Raw genomic sequence first — 22,126 nt, 5'->3', positions numbered from 1 at the left:
ACAAAGTTTTCAGATGAGATGTGATGTGATAGAAAAAGAAAAAAAAGTTGGGATTGAAGTCACGACAAAGTGTTCTTGAGTGGATGCTTCTGTGTTTAGTGGGAGCACTAAAAGGAGTTCCCTCCGTCACCGTAGGAGTTTGCAATTTGCACCAATGGCGTAACAAATACACTGTAAACTGGAAAACACCCTTATGGGTGTAAATGGCTTGTCCTATAACTGACACCTATTTTTACACCGTATATGGTCTGGAACACCCTTTTTAGAGGGTGTATTCCGTGTAAATCACCCCTGCAAATTGCGCTTTTCTTTGAAAATGCCCTCTTTTGCACCCTTTAAACACTCTTTTAGGAGGGTGTAAGATAATTAAACACCCTCCTAAAAAGGTGTATAAAGGGTGCAAAAGACGGCATTTTCAAGGAAAAGCACCCTTTCAAAGGGCCTTTTTTTACGGGATACACCCTCTAAAAAGGGTGTTCCAGACCATACGGTGTAAAAAGAGGAGTCAATTATAGGACAAGCGATTTACACCCATAAAGGTGTTTTTCAGTTTACAGTGTACTGTGACACTCCTCCGCGGGGCATTGGAGAAAGCTGCACGTGACTCTCTCACGTGACACTCGACGTCACAAATGCTGGGCCGCCCTCGGTGTACCCAGTCGATGGCGTGTCCGCCTGCTGATCCCAAGATTGCGGGTTCAAACCGGGCCGAGGGCGGTGGCAGCTCGGCAGAAGGGTACAAGTTGCTCCGACACGTCGTCTTACGCCAGGCACGTTAAAGGACCCTCAGGTGGGCAAAATTAATCCACAGACCCGACCACTTCGGCGTCGCTCATGATCGCGGTTGTGTTGCGACCTAAAGCCCCGAATTAAAAATAAATAAATAAATAAAAACAAATACTGTGATACATTCTGCCCACAGGCGAGAAGAAATGTGCTTGGCAGTGTTGACGTCACAATTGTTATGACACCATCCCTGCAGAGAAGAAATACAACAAGCGCCGTCCACGTCACAAATGTGACTGATTTTTGTGACAGATTCCATTACAATCTCCACACCGACCACAGGAGACACCTGCATACGCCGTTGATGTTATAACTGCTGTGACACCCTCCCTACTGGGTATAGAGAAGATATATACTTTGTGCGTTATGTATGTCTCGAAGTCTACGGTACACTTACTACAGACCAGACATCTGTGTGCAGTGTTGGCGTAGCGAATGTTACGGCGTACTTCCGCCAATGCGGTGTCGGGAAGCTTCATCTCGGGGTTGGTTCTGCCTTGAATTTCAGGGAAAATCTCGACGTAAAACGCAGGCGACGCGAGAGAGGTAGAACCAGGAAGTAACGGAGCAGTGAAAACGGAAGCAAACTTACCGAACGTGGCTGATCGATTCTCGAATCTGATTCCCATACATAACGTACGAGTAATCAGCGCATACACGACGACCATGATGATGAGAGGGATGACCAGAAGTATTGTGTCCAGGTACAGGTTGAAGCCCTTTTCCGATCGGTCGCTTGGCCACACTTCCCTGCACTTGTGATGGCCTGCAAAGTACAAGGAAACGTGTAAGTTTTGCACTGATGATGTATACTACAAACAGACATTCCACGAGTGGCAATACTCCCGAAAATATTGCGTGGAAGAGCCATTTACACACATCGAGAAAAATGCACGCATTCGGTTGGCGTGTAGCCCATTTCGAGCTTTCAGGACCACACTTACAATGTATCTTATGCACCCTGTTACATGGGCAGTCTTCAATGAGTATTGAAAGCAATGTCGATTGAACCAGTGCTATGTATAAAAAAGGGAGACTTGCCATTAATGATGCGACCTGCATATACCAGACGCTCTACCCACTTTTGAGGTGTGTGACCAATCACCGGTCGAGATACAGTTCGGTATTACTACAGGCCATCCTTAGTTCTCTCTCGCCTTTATTTACGATGTTGGAAACGACATACCAAAGCTATGGATTTTGCTACCACTTTTATCAATGCCATGGGGGAGGGAGGTATATGTTTATTATATGGGGGCGGTATTAATTATATGTGTTGAAAGGTTAGTCAGGCAAAAAGCCGGCTTGCTATTTCGAAAAAGAAGGAAAAAAGGGGGAACGGGGAAAAACGAAAAAGAAAAGGAAGGAAAAAGGAGGGGGGATCTATTTATTTCGCAGAAAAAGTCAGCCAGAAAGGACGGCTGAGAGTGCATCGGAAATAATGAGCATTATGCACGGAATATACCTACGTTCTAGTAGCCTATATGAGACCCACAAACACCCACCCTTTAATATGTAAGCACTTTTCGGACGAAAAAAAAATTGCCGTGTCGTTTGTCCGCTGCCCAGTTCTGTCGGTTTCATAGATGGGTTTTCCGGATGCGATCGTCCCTTTAAGCTGAGAGCACAGAATTTTGTACCCTGTCGAAGGATCTCCATTTAGAACTCGCGGGTCGTACCAGCATTGTGTTCGCAACGCTGTTGTATCCTAGCACAATTGTTGGGGCGTCTGCGTGCGTGCTCAGGAACACAGGGTGTTTCTTTCTCTTATACAAGAAAACAGCTGACGCAGCTACTGGACGTCGGAGCTGTGTTCTCGGAACCCCGTCTTCGAAGGGAAACAAAACGTGAGAGTAAATGGCACAAAATCTTTCTGCGAGGGCTCTCTGATAGTCGTATCCGCGTAACGAGGGGCAATTTCTCTTTTGTGCCGGCTGTTGTCCGGCCTTTCTTTCTCCTTCCCCTTTTTAGTCCCGTTGTGTTCCCTTTGTTTCCCTGTGCTGTTTTGCTCGTGCATTTCGGAATCTAACGCGCGGTTCGCGTGACGTTCGCGCATTTTGGTGGAGCGGGTTGCGTCTACGAGCGTTTTGTTTTGTAACTTTACAGCGGGTGATCGGGTTAGATGAGGTGTAACGGGCGTAAGGTGAGACAGACGTCTTTTTTCTGCTTCGTTCGCGGTCCACTTTTCTGTCGGCACGCAGATGAAATGCACTGTCGTTACTAGTGAGAAATGGTGGTCACCTAATGAGGCAGTTACATAACTGCCACTGTATTCGGGCCGTTCTAAAAAGAAAAAAAGAACTCGTATTCTTTTGTCTCTACATGTGCTAGTTGTTTCTTGTCTTGCGTTGCTGATGGTTCAAAAACAACCGCAGTTATGAGCATACCGGCCTCGATGGCTCAGTCGGTAGCGTGTTCGCCTTCTGATCTCAAGATCGCGGATTCGAACCCAGCCGAGGACGCCAGCAACTTGATGGCAGGGTACAAGTTGCTTAGACACGCCGTCTTCCGCGACGGACGTTAAATACGGGGTGCCGTGTTATGAGCTTTCATCGCACGTTAAAGAACCCTCAGGTGGGCAAAAGAAATCCACAGAGCGACCGCTGTGGCGTCGCTCATGATCTCAGTTGCCTCGCGACGTAAAGCACCCAATTATTATTACTGATCAGCACGCTTTACCGAACTAGAACTGCACTGGCATGCTTCAGACCACAGGAGTGGGACAGAACAAAGCTGCACTATTTACGGTTGCCTGTTTTAGTAGTGTATAAAAATGGAGTGGTTTCTGACGAAAAATTTATTTTCCAATGCAATGTGTGAAAGGGTCGGTTGATGGGTGAGATGTTCATGTGTCATCAGAATGAACTTGATGACTTGATCCCGAAAGAATGTGAACATATTTATCACAGTAATCATATTTATCTGTTGACCACTGCCATTTTTACCCTTGAATACATTTTTATGCTGGACTAACTCGTCTCAACCAGAGGCTCCAGTTTAAACCCTCACGTGACCTCCCTTCGTTCTCGAGAAGAAATATATTTATACTGCGGCAAGTGGAGCCTGATCAAGGGTTTTAAAAAAAATCAAATTAGGAGTAGATTTAAACGTAAGGTTTACACCTAGGGTTATTCGATGTTCGATGCTACCACAGAGCTAAAAACTGGTTTTATTTATGTATTGTATTTCATTAGTTAGTCTATTTGTCTCAATTTCTAGCGCCCGAGCGCTATGGAAGGTCTGAGACTACTCGACTGGGAAGGTACGCGACTGCATTAATTGGCATCATTTTCAGGACAACTGCCAGCATGTATGATGTATCAACGTACTGTACTGATCCTTGTGGTATGTCGTCACAAGCCTCAATAACCAATGAACTAGCACTAGTGAGTACCGTGTTCTCATATCTTCATAATGCATTTATCGTTCTTCCAACACCCATTAGTAATTCTGACTGCACCGGCGTTGCATTACTGAAACCGAGCACAACATGTTATGTCTTTATGACAGTCAGTCCGAACACATGGCACTCACAAAGCATTAACGTTCTTTTATATGATTTATTTATTTTTGCGTCCGTGCCCATAAACAACCAAGTGTGGTCTAGTGAACGGTGCCCCAGTAAAAAAAAAAAAAAAAAAAAGAAGCGTAGAACACACAACTAGAACAATACAACGAATAATCCTCTCAAGCTAACGTGAAACTAGTTAATAGTACATGTTCTGTACTATACTTTCGCTGATTTCTTTGGCCGTACATGGAGTGATGACTGCATCCGTTACATCGCTTACTCTCCTCGCTATCTTATGCTCCTCATTACGGTATCATGATCCATACGGGTCCATACGAGCTTTAATGTTGTAATAAGTGTTGCTGAACGTCGCTGCTTCAAGTATGCCTCCCTTTCAGCCTCGTTCTTATAGTTACGCGCATGCACCTTGCATGTCCTTCACTGCACTGGTATTCGAAATGCCCGCGAATGGGAAAGAGCCCTTACATAAACATAAAGAAAGGACTAAGGGAAGCCTTTCTGCTGTGCTATAATATGTGCGGCGGATTCGCGATGTAATTCACAGGTTAGCGCAGGTAACAGGTGTACAGCAGGAAGATTGTGCCAACCAGCAGAATATCGCCGTTTTCATATGCTTTTGTAGCATAATCGAGGCAGTCGTGTTTGTAGTTCAATTATGTAACTTTGTTTGTTTGTTTGTGAGGAACAAAAAAGAGCAGAAATTGAACTCGTCTTGAGTTATGTAACTTTCTCCGAGAGTGTTGCAGCCATTTCTTTCTCATAGTATCGTAAAGTGCGCGTTCCTAATATTGAATTTACCCCAGGGGTGCTTCATTCTCTGTTTACCATCCGTCGATGTAAAGGGGACTACTTCTATAGGTAGTTCTACCGACTTGATGAGAATACACACTATTACAGCAAAAAAGAAAAAAAGCGACGCTGTTTCCCCCCACAAAAACACTTGTCTGCTAGTAGAGTTTTCGGTAGAGAAGAGACCAATAAGATGTGATTGATGTGTTGACAAGGTTTGCTCATGAACGCTGTCCCTGTGTTGACCAACTCTGCCGCGTACGTCACAACGCCCTCCGGAGACGACCCGCGCTGTGGACACGTCTTCAGGGGGAAGTTGCTGTAATACTAGACTGCAGGGGTGACAGCTACAAGATACACAGGTATTCTAGCAATATAAAATGACACCGGGGCAAAATGAAATGGTGAAATGTATGGCTTTGTCTCTGTCTCTGCACTGGCTTCTTTCTGGCCGCATCCACCATTTCTTTACGCCGTCCGGAATAGCTTCCCTTTGCTCTAGCTGGTTCGTACAGCAGAGGGGGATTCAAAGGTGCGCTGTTTATTCAGTTTTGCATGCACCACTGATCAAAGGCGTATTTTTTTATTTTTTTCTGAGCCCTCGAACTCATCGTTTTAATTACCTTCTTGTGCCATAGCATGCTAAAGCGAATTGCGTGCCCAATTTCAAAGACCCTCACAAGAAGAAAAAGAGAGAGAGAGAGAGAAAAAGCTGCGACCGAGATATGCTTCAGTTGGAAAGACGAGCGTTGCAGTGATAAGAACAGAGATCCTGTTCTCATCACCATCCCCAAACGCGGGCTCGACAACAGGGGTTCTCCCAAGCAGAGTGCCAAGGCCGGGCAAAGATAATGTCTGCGCAGATAATGGAAAATTTCAGTACCGTCAGAAGATATCACTTGTGTCTGCGATAAATGCAACCAATACTCAGAAACTGGGGACTGTTCACGTGAAGCACCAGTATGTGTGAGCTGCAGAAAGAAGCAGGATGTATCATAGCTTATTTGTCCCATCCAATCCGTAAAGACAGACCTACACTCTTAGAAATGAACTTCATCGCATAGCACGCTCCTGGCCAACCACAATCTCGAATGATATCGTTATCTGCCCTGATTTGGTGAAAACGGGAGGCGTACGCCTTTTTTGTAGCACTTACGCTGTTCATAAGTGTCACAAAAAAGGCGTGCGCCTACCGTTCTCAACAAATCAGGGCAGATAACGATATCATTCGAGATGATTTGTTGGCTAGGAGCTGGCTATGCGGTGAAGTTCATTTTGAAGAGTGTACTAAGAGGCTAACAATCCGCATGCTCATGCACATCAAAAGCACTTTCCACGACCATAGACTAACAGGGGCCACATAAAATATTATTGATCAAGGCAAACGCAACCAGCCACCAACACATACTGGAACAGGCGGCCGCGGAGACATTCGTCACCCCCTAAGGACACCAATGTTACCAGAAAAAAAATCTACAGAGGGGTTAGTATGCGTCCTGGGCCGACTTCAGGGGGAACTGTGCCAACATTCGTCTGGAAAGTCTTCGGAAAACCCAGGGAAAAACCTCAGACAGCACAGAATGGGCGCAGAGCACCGCTAATAACCTTGTTCCAGCCTGTGATGACAGATGAGTACCCCCCAGGCACAATGTTATACATCCCGGACGCTCCATGAACTTCCGGTTATGTCCAATTAACCCTTTAATTCTGTGACTCATCGAAACAGTTAGCAATACAACCCTTTATGACAAACGGAGACAGCACGCACGTGGTTTTAGTTGACGCCATGATTGACAAACAGTTACTGCTTTGCCAGTTAGCCGAGCTCTTTCTAAAAAGGCGAATTCAAACGACGAGAATTAGCGTCTAATTCTCGTTGTCCGCAGAAGACTAAATTCGGTGCAGAATACTGTGCAAGGACATGCGTTGCACAAACTGTGCACTGTATCCGTCATACGTTTTCCTCCTCCTTTTGCATCATGTCCAACTTTTTAACATTCGGGCACTTAATATCGACTAGTAAATGATGACGCTATGCAACAAAATGACACACGTGTCGTGCACATCAACTGGAGAAATGGACGAGGGTTTTATGCCGGATCGATGTGTCCTTCAGTGCCAGTCAGGTATCGAAAACTGCTCCATCATGTCCCGTCGCTTAAATATCGTCAAGGAAACGTTGATGCCCAACGCGTGATGTATCGTTTCAGTGACATTGTGTTATTTGATGTGCAACGTTCCCAACCATTTCCTTTTTAGCTTATGCATAAAGGTGCTACTGTTTTACTTTTTCCTTGTTTCGGTTTGAATTTTTTTATGCATAATGTAGACTCTCCCATTCCACTTCGGTGACGTTTGGATACCACTTTAGCCTGAGTGTACATGGGGTGTATTTTAATTGGGTTTAGTTATATACTTTATAGGGCAGTTACTTGGAACAACTTTGCTTTCCGTTGATCTGGGGCTGAAAAACGCAACGGTAAGCTAAGAAAAAAATGAAATTTTCGAATATAAAATGGTGATGATTTCTAATGTGCAACAGTGAGCACAAGCATATGAGCCACAGGGAATTTATAGAATGCTGGAGAGTAAAGACATCGGGAAACAGTTAAAAAGATCGTGTCTGGAGATAAGCGCAAATATATTTCGGTCAAGAAGAGATAGACCACATCCGTGCAATGTCCGAGAGGTAGCCAGTAATTTATAAAGCGGGGAAGGCCGCTTTGGTGCAGCTCAAGGTGGTAAGCGAAACGAAGGACTGTGGTGTAAACATGGCAGCAGAAACATGTAGAGAACCGAGGAAAGAAGGAAAGGGAGAAGTTTTAATCTAAAATGACACCGGAAGAATAGAGAAGAATTACTAGTTTCTGGTTAGAGAGTAAAAGGAAATAATTATTATGGAAAATAGCACATGAGGTCATATCAGTGAAGGAGAGATTTTACCTATAGGGGAAAAATAATCGAAAGTACGGTACTCCATGATAGGCGGTAGTACGGTACATTTGGTGCACAAAGTACGGTACATTTTGCGGTCAAACAGAAATGGCATAACAAACAGTTTTTGCACTCGGGTGTCTGGTCTTGGTGTCTGTGGTCTTAACGCATAGCTTAACGTTTGCACAAGCAGTGGGGTAAAGAAAGGATAAGAAATATCATTGGCTAACCACCTATGAACGTGGCTTGGAATGGAAGGTTAAACACAAAAGTCATAAAACACTGAAAGTGTACAGACTTCAGTGTGGTTGATGGGGCTGTCAAATTTAAATTACAAGATTAGTGATTAGTTACACAAAATTAAAACAACTTTAACGAGATGTATCCAATGTTGCGGATGTTGCGGAATTTTAGGGTGGGTTAAATGTAAAACACAGAAGCTCTGCCACTCTTCTGAAGGACGTGATGCGGTGTTACACTCACGTACAAAGGCAACGAGGGACAGTTTTAGAGCCTTAGAACATTTTCCAAGTTTTAGGGCTCACTTGTTGAGTGAGGAAGAATCTAGAAAAAAATTCAGTGGAGACTTAGCGGTAAACGCGAGAAAAATGCGTCAGCATTAAGCGCCTTTTCCGATCTAAACCCGACTTCCGGTTGACGACTTCTGGTCTAAGCTGACTTCCGGTGTATACTTGACTTCCGGTATCCACTTCCGGTCCAGCTCAACTTCCGGTTGTCCACCTCCGATCTATATTTGAGTTCCGGTTCGACACTTTCAATCACTATATGTAAGTCCATTTAATTAACCTTTAATTAGCCTCAATTACTTTCAATTGCCCTTTAATTACCGAAAGTAACTGAGGTTACCTGAGGTAATCTTGAATTTCACTTATTCCCTTTAATTACGCTTACTTGCTTTAATTACTCTCAATTTTCCTTTATTAGACGTTAATTACCATTAATTTCGTTTAATCTTACTCTCAATTACATGTACCTTACATTCATTACCTTTAAACTAACTTCCTTGCTTCAATTACCTTTAATTACTCTTACCTCTTACTTGTAGTTACCTTCATCTACTTCAGTTTTATGTCATTAACCTTCATTTACATTTACCCTGTTATCTCCCCTTTGCATCTCGTCTTATACCTATGACTTGATGAGGCTTCACCATCACACACACACACACACACACACACACACACACACACACACACACACACACACACACACACACGCACACGCACACGCACACGCACACGCACACGCACACGCACACACACACACACACACACAGTTTTTTCCACTTGACACTCCTCATGCTAATAAAGGTACTTCGGTCAGCGAGTGGGCTAAGCGTTAAGGAAGATGACGTCACCTTGTAGTGACTCATGAAATAAATCAAGAATCCTTTCATACATTTCTGGACACCTTCTAAATAGGATTCCTGAGGCAGCATACGACGTTGAGCCATGGTTGCTGCAGGTATTTCATTCTTCTCACAGCCACTTCCACACTGATGCCAATACACTCGCTGCTTGACTAAGCCACGTGACTGACTGAGTCTTATGACAGTTTGAAACTTCGGTACTTCACAGGCCGATTATGTCGCAATATTCCGCGATGATTCTTTGTTGTTTGATCAGTTCCCTACGTCTTGAATAAATTTTCCCATAACAATGCATGAGAATGGCTGCGCGTGACATGCCTTTGGTCTTTTTCTACGTGACGATATGTAAGAGCACCTCCCTCTAATCGTTGTCTTATTTCTTGGGGAAGGGGGGGACATGTAATTTTAAAATACTATACGTGAACTAAGATGCGACGATATTGCGAAGAGAGTACTGTTCTTGGTAGTGTAGCGGCTTCCAGCCTGAGGCCCTTCCACCTACAAACTAATTTAGCATTCGTTGTCTAGAATTTTTTGTGTTCGTCAGATAAGAAGCGAAACACTTATCTGTAAACGATTTGAAGAAATCTTAATGTCTGATATAATACAATGCCCTGAATCTGCTCTTCAAGGCAACTCACTTCTCACGTGGACAGAACCCATCAATGACAGCATGGCAGTTGGTCTCTTTGTTTTATAATCCAAATGTTGTAGGAACGGAAAGCAACTTCTGGGAAACAGACCCAGCAGCGCGAAAACTTTCAAACGCGATTTGTCATTCACTTGCAAAGCTGCAAAATAAACTGACAGAGCGATATGCTTACCTGCGGCCTTGATCGGGATGAGTTTACTGAGCATTGCTATGGGAGCCATATGAAGTAGGGAGAAAGCCCACACGGCACCGATCACTCTGTACGCGTGTGAGATGGTCTGCCACCTGCGAGATTGCAGAGGGCGCACGATGGCGAAGAAACGTTCCAGGGAGATCGACACCAACGTCCACACAGACACCGACACGGACACCGCTGCAGAGAGGAAATAACGCAGTGGTTAGTCGACGGAGCAAAAGGCGCGAACAAAACACAACTTTACGTAGCATAACTTTATCCGAACGACAAGGTCACAGTACCCGTTTACCAAAATAAGTAACACATCACCGTTACTCATACTTCACCTAGAACAGCTTAGAGATATTCGATGAGAGATAAAGAAATAGGGTTATATTATCCGTGTCAGATATAACAGTAGTCCAGTATTTTAAAGTGGTAGCTTTATCCGGGCATTCACCGTGTAGGTCCGTCCGTGACTTTATTGGGTTACGTGACGCCACGTGACAGTCTGCTGCGTCTGCTCGCTAATAGTGCCGGGGATAGACATCCTTGCTTTGCTGCTTCTCCTACATACACTGCGCCGCTGCAGCGAAAGCACGCTTTACAGGAGACCTCCAGGGACGGATGAGCATATATCGGACTTTTAAGTAACTTAGATACTCCGCTCAAGTTATCTACTGTGTCTTGTACTTTTACTCTATTTATTTTACTATCTTATCTACTCTTACTATCTTAATACTCTTAATACCATAAACAATGTTAAATACTTTTGGGAATAACTTGGTATCATTACAGATACTTTTAAAGGGCGGTATTTAGTATCTTAATTTAAATACTTTTTGCCAGTAACTTGCACTCAATTCTTAAGTTATTCCTAACGTACTCTCTTTCATTTGTTTGTTTCTTTCGGGAGACAGGGAGGTCAAGAAAAATTAACTTTGTCTGTAAAAACTTTGTTTCGGTTGGCCGCCGTGCCATTTACAAATGCGTACATGTTAATCTCAGATATTCCAGGACACCCCTGTCATCCTGCGACGTAGCCTTTGAATGCCTCAAGGATCATGCTTTTCGGCACGTCTGCAGTCTGGCGCACGGTGACATTTGCGCGCCTTCGCTCTGAGTACCGGAACGATATCCGCTTTTGTCTTCGCTTTGTTCGTTTTTGTTTCAGAGTATATTTCATAAACTTAACTTGATACTATCTTAAAAGTATGCTAATTTTTGTATCTAGCATCTTGCAAGTAACGAGTTACTTTTGTATGTAGTATTCTGCTCAAATACTTTTCAAGGTTGAGTATTTGTGCTCTACTCGGTTACCATTTTGCCTGGTACACAAATACGTTTATGAGTATCCTGTACAGGTCAGGCGCATGCTTTGGCTGACTTCACTCCCGATTTGTAGAATGCATTATACATTAATAGGGTGCACCGGAAGCAACAAGGATTGCACCGATATTCATTGATTATTTCATTTATTCTTTACTTCTTCAGGTTCTTCAAGTTCTTGAGCCATCTTTTCGTTTAACTTATCCGCTTGAAACAACCTGTCCGGGATTTGCAAAACTTCCGACATGGTCATCTCTTACTGACGCTGCCAGCTATATTAAGATAAAGATCGATACAGAGGAATGAACATGTTACAAACTACCAGGCCCAGAGATTAATGGCAAAGCTAACAACCCGGAAATATCGACGATATGACGAATGGGCCAAGAGCCAGCAATGTTCAGTAATGTTCTTGCAGTAACGTTCTTGCGTTCACAATATTCTCAACAAAAGTGCTTCTCTAGCGAATTACAGTACCGTTCTCCTCAGAAGTACACGTGTTCTGGAAGAAACACCAGAGGGCACCCCCAATCTTAACGCAAATTAAGGGGCTATTCCGCACCAGCATCTTTAGCAGGTCTGGCCTATGAGTCCTATAATGTACTGCAGAGTAGTTGACCCAGCAGTCCCAATCAAGCTGTGCTGTTCCAGGCAATCAACTGTGCTGAACTGAACTGAAATGAAAGTTACAAAGCTGTCCTATCAATGCCCCGACCTCCTTTCCGGAAGCATACGACTCCCCGTCTAAATCTCTGAGGTCCGGCTTCACCAACGCTGGTTAGCTTTCAACCGAGATCAAGGGTCGCTAAAACTTGAAGTTAACACTCACATCTTTTTTTTTTTTGGCAACGTTAGTTAGTGACGTTATGAGCGTCTCAGCGACAATTGGTCAACTGGTGAAGTTAAGCGTTAAATAGGTCACCGGTACTTTCTAAGAACCATGGGAAAAGGGTCGACTTTCATGTCTAAACCGGCAGACGACGCATGCTATGGGTACTGGAGGTGGATGTGCCTGGCTCCAGAAACATCTTTAGAAAGCGGTAAAGCGCTACTGTCTGCACCTGACTAATAGACTGTTTTTCTGTGTGTGTACATAAACTAATTTATGGACGGTAAGCACGCACGTAATGTAACATTGAGTATAACGGCTGCAACAAGCAATACCTGGCATTGTAGTCCTGAAGGGAATAGTCAGCCCTTCACAACAGCGCAACAGCCACCCATACTGCTTCTGAATCGACAGGGAAACTAATTTGAAACACGCAGCGATCACAAAGCGCCTTGCCTATCGGAACCTGAGAGGCGCTTGACACGGAAGCGGGGACACTGACGTCATTTCCGTACGAAATTACCGGAGACCTATTCAATTTGAGGTATTTGAGGTATGCTGATCTCGGTTCAAATGTTAATCGGTGTTGGTGAAACCCTAAACTAAAGAACAATATCGTTTTCCTTATGGGTGCTTCGCTAAACTCCTAGCGTTGATATACCTTTGAGCAGGCACTAAGCCCCGTCCCCTGATTCGTCCTATTTGCTCTTCCATTCTGCTGACCTTGGCCTCGCATGTCTCCGCATCTGCGGGAAATTAAGCGCTTTCCTGCCACCGCATGTACCTAAGTTCCGCAGTAAGATATACTGCGCTGACATCCGTATCCAGTAAGTTAATGTGGTTGTCACACGTCACGCAAGGCTGACAAATGGCAAGTCGTCCTCCGGTTGCATGGTGACGGGCGTTTGTACCTCACCGTTTCCGGCCACCTATGGGTACGCATAAAAATAAAGCAGAATCGACGTAAGTCACTCTCTCTTCGCTCGCATTCAGGGCCCTGGACTCTCGGTACGACATCGTACGAGTTGTTACGACTGGCCTTCCCTACGTGACCCTTCAGAAACACCATCTATTCTATCATCAGCAAAGGCTCAGAGTAACTGCGAACTTGCGCACGCTCTAAAAAGCTTCGCTAGATACGAAACAGATATCGATGGATGAGTTGGTAGTGTTCCCATCTACTGACTCAAATGTTGCAACGGCTACATGTCCAAGATAGTTGTACCGCGGCACCAGCCGCTACAACGTGGTATCCTTGGCGCTTGGCCGGGTTCAAATCCACCACAATCGAACCAGTAAACACACACGTTAAAAATTGGTGCACAAATGAACTGAAGTGAACACTCGAGTATTTATTTTTATTTAAAAAATACTCCAGGTCCGACGGATCCTTCGCAGGAGAGCAAACCAGAAGGACAGTTGCACAAAGCGAACGAGGCTATTGTAACTAAGTTGTTACCCAAATGCAAAGGCGAGCTATAACATACGTGCACAGCACTGTGTGCAAAAAATCAACAGAGTGCAAGCTGCCCTCATGTAACCCTAGAAAACAGTTCACACGAGTAACCTACAGGTGTCCAAGAACTTCGTCGAACTGCGGCGTCGTACAATCGGTCCGGGTAAGCTGTTTCGTCCACTAACCGGCCTCGGTGGCTCAGTCGATAGCGTGTTCGCCTTCTGATCCCGAGATCGCGGGTTCGAACCCGGCCGAGGACGCCATCAACTTGGTGGCAGGGTACAAGTTGCTTAGACACGCCGTCTTCTGCGAGGGACGTTAAATACGGGGTGCCGTGTTGTGAGCTTTCATCGCACGTTAAAGAACCCTCAGGTGGGCAAAAGATATTCACAGACCGACCGCTGTGGCGTCGCTCATGATCTCAGTTGTCTCGCGACGTAAACACCCAATTATATAATATATATGTTTCGTCCACTGATGGCGCGAGAGAAAATTGAGTATTTTAACGTGCTAGACCTTGCGTGAAAGGCCATTAGGGAGGTTTCAGGTGAGCGTCTTGTTGTCTTTGATAGAAAAACGAAAGGTAGCTATGGAGTGACATTAATCTTTACGTTCCCGCTTAGCAGTAAGAAAATATATTTGACTGTACTTTTCTTGCTCTTCTAATATCTTCATAATGTAACGTATGACAAGCAGCATGGAAAACACGGACAAGGGTGCTTCCACATCAGTGAGACCTACGTTTTCATATTTTTCTTTCTAGTTCTATTCTGTTCTATTAAGGGTGAGTAAAGCACAGACAGGACGGGACGGCTATACTAACTTTCACCTATGTTTATTGATTCGTTCACAGGAAAGTCCTTTTTATACCAAAGGAATCAAAGCCCAAACATCGAAGGCATCACACGGGCAATACCTTAATCAATTCTAGACAAACTAATTATCAAAAAACCCAAACAAGGCAGTCAATAGTGCTTCAAGTCGTGAGCCACATGCCCAGCTACTATTGTCCTCGAGATAAGCAATCTCATGCTTCGTCCCCGTAATCGATAGGGTGCTGACGCAGGCACTCTTATATTTGTCAATAAAAAAAATGCATCTGCTATCTCTCTGCCTGTGCTTGAAAAGCACCGGAGTTCGCGAATAGATTCCCTGTGTTAGCCACGAAGGAGAGAGCAGCTTTAACTCTTATTACAAAACCAGACAGTGCCATTGTATTTGCCGGTGGCTGCCTTTTCACTTTCTGTACATTTGCAAAGGGAAGCGACCAATGTACACAGTGAGTGCGCGCACGCAATTTTGCGAGGATTCAGTCGATAAATCGTTGTCCGATAGATCGATAGGATTTCCGCTGGAAGAATGATACGAACACCGCATACACCAGTGCCTTCTATAATGTTGCGTTATGTACCGGGTAAATGTACTTTTTACGCATTACGCCGAGAATCTTCGCAAACTGGGATCAATACTGGCACCCTCAGGGCAGAAAAAAGGGCGGGAAAAGAAATGGGAGTAGACTCAGGTGATACGCTCTCTTTTTAACTGGTAGCGTTGCCAACTCTTATAACCTCTTGATCACTGTACATCTTGCGTTAGTATTAAGAGCCATACGTGAATTTAATAATGACTAAGAAGAAATAATAGTATTGAAGGTGGTGGTGGTAATAATAAGACGTAACAAAGAACTAATAACGGAACGAATAAATCTAATAACTGCCTGGCACCTTGACATGCAAAAGTTCTCTTGTCGCAAACGCAAAATCTTGCAGATTATTGGTCTTTCCGCATCTTTCGTGCCATCTGTATCTCTGCATCTTTGGGAGCTGCAAACTTTCTTAATGCTGAGCAAATACTCTTCCTTTATCCTTGTATCGTTCATTCCTATGCACTCTTTGCTTTCTTTCATTTCTTTTTTTTCTTCTCGCGCCCATATTATTCGCTGTACTTTTCCCGAGCGGCTATGCAAGCAGTCGCCGAAGATACGAGAAGCACGGAATCCCCTGATGCTGAGCTCAGGCCGTTTATTCCCACCCTTGCGTCAACACGACCCACTTCGGCCGGGGCTCAGGCGACGGGAGCAGGTACGAATTCTTCTAGTTATAAAGCGGGGACATGACGGCTGCTGTGGGTACAGGATGGAGATGTTATTGTAACACTGCCGTGTGCCGTTTGTGGGCACAGAATAATGATATCACTGGCCACTTGTGTGTTACAATGAGGCATCCACGATTTGCACCGCTACTGATCAGCAAAGCGTTGAGAATGTTAGCATAAAATAGATGTGAGGAAGAGTCATAATGTCGAATGCCTTTAGTCGAATGCATTTTATAGTTACAAGAGCAATATCTTGACTACTTAAAAGCCCTAGAAGTATGCTGGCGTAGATTGGCAGTTCGCGAGTCGCAACAAATAATAAAATATTGTTCACTTAATATGATAATCGATAGCATAAGCTATCAGAGTCGCCCGTTCGAAGTACTTGAATAGTGTTACATCCGACATCCGACGATATTCGTACGATAAATTGCAAACCTACGCGGTGTACCGCAATAGCGGCGGTGAATGACGCACGACACACACACACACACGCCTATATATATGTGTGTGTGTGTGTGTGTGTGTGTGTGTGTGTGTGTGTGTGTGTGTGTGTGTGTGTGTGTGTGTGTGTGTGTTACGCTGCTACGCACACATAGAGAGCCTTTGAAGATCTTCCATAACGCGATTTTGCAATTAGCGGCATATTGGTTTTCGTTAGGAGTATACTGGGGCTGTTAGACCGTTCTCTTGTTCAACACGACTGACTGTAATGATGACGATCTTGACAAATTATAAGATAAATGACGCTGATACCATCGCTTGCATAATGAACATCTGGTGCGCCAGAATGAGCTCGCCTCCAGTATACTGATTTACTTCTTCATGGAGCAGAAAATTAATATGTCTGTATGCAGTAAACGTGTTCGACATTCAGTTCAAAGAATAAAACCTGACGCAATCGACTTGTATGCTTCGTGCGTATGTACGTTGCGTACGCCAGGTTTAATTAAATTTAAAAGAATTTGCTTCTGTTTATTCCTCCCGCATAATACTAATGACATTTGAACTTTGCAAAGGAATCTTAAGGGGAAAAAATGTCGCTTAGAAGACACTTCGCTTCAAAGCCTGCGCTCAGAGAGAAGAATTCGGTAACAGACTTTGCCGCCGTACTTGTCCAGTACATTGACCTGTACATGTCTGGTATTAGACTATGACTTGCCAAATTAATGAGTAGCCATAAGCGCATAAACGTGGAGTAAAGCGAAATAACTGCTGGCTGAAATTATTCTTATACCTTAAGCCTCTTTTGTGCCAGAAAACCTAATAATATTTTTAAAAAATCATAATCATGGTTAAAGTTAGTTTCTCCTCATGCTACACAGTAAATTTTTCTAACGCATTTCGGGTGCAGATGTTTTGTCCTGTGGCAGTACCTCTTTGGTGTAAGTTTTATACCATAGAGAAGGGAACTTCTGAAATATTCTTCAGAAAGTACAATGTCAAATTGCACATTCTACAAAAATCATAATTTCGGGGAGTGTATTTCCTTTAAAAAAATATGTTTCCAGGTGAGGTTCCTCACAATACTCAAATCACCTTAACCTTCCCGACAACATTTCCAACACTGTTACTACACCTTCCCACGTATCTATGAGCCTATGGAACAAAAAAGGTGTTTATTTTTAAGGACACCCTCCTCTTGCACTCTGAAAACTGTTTAAAAAACAAACTGTGTACGTAGAAGCGAGCTCAATATGTAAGAGGGGGGCGATATGTTGAGAAAAAAAAAAGAAAGGGAGGAAAGGTTAGTCATGCGTAGGCAGACTTGCTATTCCTTTAAGAAAAAAGTAAAGAAAGTGCGTATGGGCCCTACACAGGGAAGCCGCAGAAAGGACAGCTTTGATAAACCAATAATAAATACAAACAAATAATAACCAAATCAAATAATCGCCAACTGGCTGAGACACAGTGGCTCTCTGGCGGGGCCCGCGCCTCGCTGCTACACCGCGTTGACCCGGAGCTTGCCTCTACTTTCCCGACATCGTTCCTTAGGCCGTTTGCGGCACTTTACCACCAGCTCCGCCTCAACGTGCCCTACAGCCGACGTCTTCTTCACAAGCTTGGAAAGGCGGATTCACCCAACTGTCGCACCTGTGGTACTGTTGAGGACACTGAGCACATCTTATTATCCTGTCCACGGTATCAGCAGCACAGACAATCTCTACAAGCTTCCTTAGTTCGGCTGGATGGCAAACCATATGATCTTGTTAAGCTTCTGGGCCCTTGGACACCCGACCATCAGTTTCACGCCATGCAGGCGTTTGTGCGATTTTGCGCAGACTCCAAGTTGGTGGACACAGACAGCGTGTGTGTGAGTGACTGACTGAGAGTCTTTGTCACTCATTGCTTTTATTGTAGATAGCCAGTTGTGCTTTCCTAAGCGATCTGGAGTAGCCGGCTCTCGTTACGAGTGCTTATTTCTCCATTTTTTTCTTCTCAACTTAACTCAACTCAACAACATACGGCTTTTATAGTAGAATGCGACCTAATAGCTCGATTCCTTTTACTCATTTTACTCCGACTCATTTGACTGTTCCTATATTTAACGCCCTATATTGCTATATACTGAATCAAACGTTGCAAACGGAGTCTGTTCGCTAAACGTTGGTGAGCGTTATTTTCACCGTTTCATGTATCGAAAAGGATATAAAATGTCCCAGCAGCTCGCTTAGTGCCATTATTCGATTGAACACACGAATGGCTTACGAGATTAACAAAAAATGGAAAACGTCACACAGCAACTGTATCGTGCGACCCTCTAAACCACGTCTGTATAGCCACGCGTACTACTTTCAGACGAAAGCTGAGAAAGAAACCTGCTGAAGAAATCATTTTCTCTAAGTTGGCAACTATGGGTATGGGAACATCACATTGAGATGAAACACATCGGGCCAGCGCCCATTCGTCCCGGGCACTCCATTCGTAACCCTACGCCGCGAGGGACTTCATCCTTGCCATATTACTACAGAGACGCGCAAGAAGATGTAGAGCGTGTTAATTGACTTGAAACGTGTCGAGAGTTTTAGTTTAGTTGTAGCGTACGGAATAGTCTTGCGTACGCAGCACTAAAACTCTCTGCTGTTTTGTGCGGTATACGCAAGCTCGTGTTAGATCTGAAAGTGTGGGACTGTCCTGATATCTTGTAAGCTGTAGCATTGATACATCGAACTGATGGACTAGGAGTGACTCCGTTTGCCGGTATAGTGGATTAAACTGTGCGTAAATTCATCATAGCAATAATTGCATCTTGGTACAGATCAGACATTTCTCCTTTCTGATTAGAGAACCCATTGGCTAACGGAGTTTTAACTGAAAAAGAAGCACCATACAGGGCTTCACATCTATCATTTACACGTGACACTTTTCCTCTTGACACTGACTACATGTGTCGTATCTCATAGGTTGTTAACGGTTCCAAAGCACCTTCCAAACGAGACACAGTCACCGTATGGAAGACCTGTTCAAAAAAAGCACAACCTGGGATACATGGAAATACCGACATCGCAGTTCATGTCCCTCATTCTATACCTTGCGAAATTTGGGAGAGTTTCCCTCGTTTCCCTTTCTTTATAGTTCGAGGTTTACTTATTTCCCACGTTGTACGTTTCTTGCATTTTCTTTGAACGTGCTCCAACTACAAACTTCTCTCGCGAATGAATATTCTCAAGCGGACTTGTTCCGTTGTCCCCGTTGTTGTTGTTCCATTGTCCGTTGTCTGTTGTCCTCATTGTCTGGGAAGAAGGTTCCATTTAAGTTATCGCTTTCCCACTTGTTCTTCTTTCTTTACAGCATGTGTGCTTTCTTTCTCCCAAGTAATTTATTCCCTCGGCGACATAAGAAGGGTCCTCGTTTGCCAACAGAAGAGATAAGAAAAGTGTACTGTAAAACCCTTTTACTTCGCGAGCCCTTAATTTTCGCAAATTTCGCGAATAAAAAAATTCGCGAACTTTAAGGGCACACGAAAATTTCAAAACAGAGAAGGGGGAGCTCGAGGAGATTGAAGAGCTCGCGAAATTTAGTGGTCGCGAATATATATATTCGCAGCTGGGCCCCGATCTTCACCCTGTCGTTATCCCATAACGCGCGTTAAGGGCAACCTCCATGGAGCGAATGTACAGCGAAAAAGCTGCGAACTTCGCTCAGCGTCGGACGCCCAGCGCGAGGCGTCAAAAATGTGAGCGTCCGCCGCCGATCTGCCCATACCAGATATTTTCGCCCAGCGTCCGCGATTCCGGAAGCGTAAACTGCAGATGAACCAATCAAAGTGTTCTTCCGCTACGAATCTACGCCAGATCGCCTGCACGTGGTCGTCTGCTCTCGTGAATCATCGTCATCGTCCTCTTCTTGCAACTGGATGCTGTCGTCTGCTCGCTGTTTCGCCAACTGCATCGTTAGAACGTGAGGCATTCTCTGCCAAGAAACATGTTTTCCTTTCGCAGTAGTGAATATGCCTTTCGGTACGTTACTGGTCGCATCTTTTCAGACAGTTGTTGGATTTAGTTGCAAGATTTGTGACATTAAATGCACTTTTTCGAGCAACTGATTTCACTAAGCTTTCACCTTATACCCTGGCAACAGTGACATCACAGCATGACTTTCCGATGCCGTCCGCTGGTTTTTCGCTCCATGGAGCTGGTGCCGGCGAACAACTGGCGGCGGAATGCGCGTGGCAGTCTGCCGCGCGAACTTCGTTGCAAAAATTCGCTCCATGGAGGTTGCCCTTTATACTGTAGAAGTCGTTTTTTTCCGCGTGGAAAATATTTTCGCGTTTTCGAATAAAGCTAGTTTGAGGAGTGATTCGCGAGAACTTAAATTCGCGACACAGGTTTCCCGGAGTGCTTTCCTCTTGCATATCGTGCCGTCGTCAATACTCGGGCATATTTCGGCACGTACTAAGACATCCGTCTTAGTACGTGGATCCGTCACGGGGATGGCGACGTTCTAGGTCAATCGCTTTCTTCTCTTCACAGACATGGGAGGAAATACCTTGTGCCTTTAGGGACCCTGCAGAAGGCCATAGTACTGGCCGTGTGCAGGATAAACAGTTCGTTTTAGCAGTTCTCATTCATTATCAGATTCAACTCAAGGCACTGAACGGTTCGGTTGAGATGTCGTACTATCATACAAGCTGGTTTTGAGAATGCGGGGAAAGGCATGTTGCGGTGTCGTGGTATAGAGGTATGTATGTACAGTGCAATACGTTTGTAGTAGTAACAAAAGCGTGGTCAATTTGCATTTGGTTAGATCTTGCCTGATGGGATAAAACAACCTTCTGCGACTTGCTTAAACTGCTTACGCTGCATGCAGTAGAAAGGGTCACGGTAGTCACGGTACAGCGTCGAAAGCAGCACGATTTTCGCCTTCATATGGCCAGAGTTATTCGCGGGAACTTAAATTAGCGATTTTGGAAGAATGCGCGAAAAATGCGAAGAATAATTCCGCGCGAAAAAACAAAACAAAAAAAAAAACACTGGTGCAGTATGCATCACTTTGGCTCGTGACTCCCCACGAGATCTTGCGCGAGCCAACCAAAGCGGCTTTGGAGCATGCGAACTTTCACATAGCGATCGTTTATCGTTGAAGGATACTCGCAGTGCTTCTTTCGAACATACCACGTAGTTCCCACGTTAACTGTGCATGTCTAATCGCATAAAGAGACTGTAATTATACGTTTAATGACCTAGAATGACATTCAAGCGGTAAAATATTATTCTTTTTCGGGGAGCCTAATACTTCTCGGAATGTAAATTCCGATTAAATCGATAAAAATAAATCGATTAAAATTTTTCTACCTTCTGGTCAATCGAAACTTAAAGGTAATGCTTGTCACACCAATTACTGTGAGATGTACTCGATTTACGCATAATCGCCAGTTTAGATGTATTCCAGCCAAAAATGATTGTTACAAATATTCGTTTTTTCTTTCGTACTGTCCAAGAGCGGAATAGCATACCAGAAGAAGTTGTACTATCTCCCACCTGCAATAGCTTCGTTAACAATGTCACTAGCGCTCTCTTACGTGGTAATACATGAAATGTATGTTGTACTTGCACTTGTATTTCAAGATGTATCCAGACTTGTACGCACGAGATGTATGTATAGAAGCTGTACCTTTGTATAATGCTGCTATTTGAAATTTCTCTATATTTTATACCAC

At 44.2% G+C, this 22,126-nt stretch overlaps 1 protein-coding gene across 1 annotated transcript in view; it reads right to left on the bottom strand.

The window, feature by feature from the left end:
- The window catches only part of LOC135394868 (cholecystokinin receptor type A-like), a 186,132-nt gene that overhangs the window by 9,096 nt on the left and 154,910 nt on the right, over window positions 1-22,126 (bottom strand). The window contains exons 3-4 of the mRNA XM_064625902.1: window positions 10,256-10,456; window positions 1,379-1,552 (exon numbers count right to left, since the gene is read on the bottom strand). Coding sequence (XP_064481972.1) covers window positions 1,379-1,552; window positions 10,256-10,456 — 375 coding nt within the window. The remainder of the gene's footprint in view (window positions 1-1,378; window positions 1,553-10,255; window positions 10,457-22,126) is intronic.

Source organism: Ornithodoros turicata, chromosome 5, assembly GCF_037126465.1.
Source record: "Ornithodoros turicata isolate Travis chromosome 5, ASM3712646v1, whole genome shotgun sequence".
NCBI lineage: Eukaryota > Metazoa > Arthropoda > Arachnida > Ixodida > Argasidae > Ornithodoros > Ornithodoros turicata.
The sequence above is the reverse complement of the archived record's forward strand: the minus strand, read 5'-3'. Positions and strand labels throughout refer to the sequence as shown.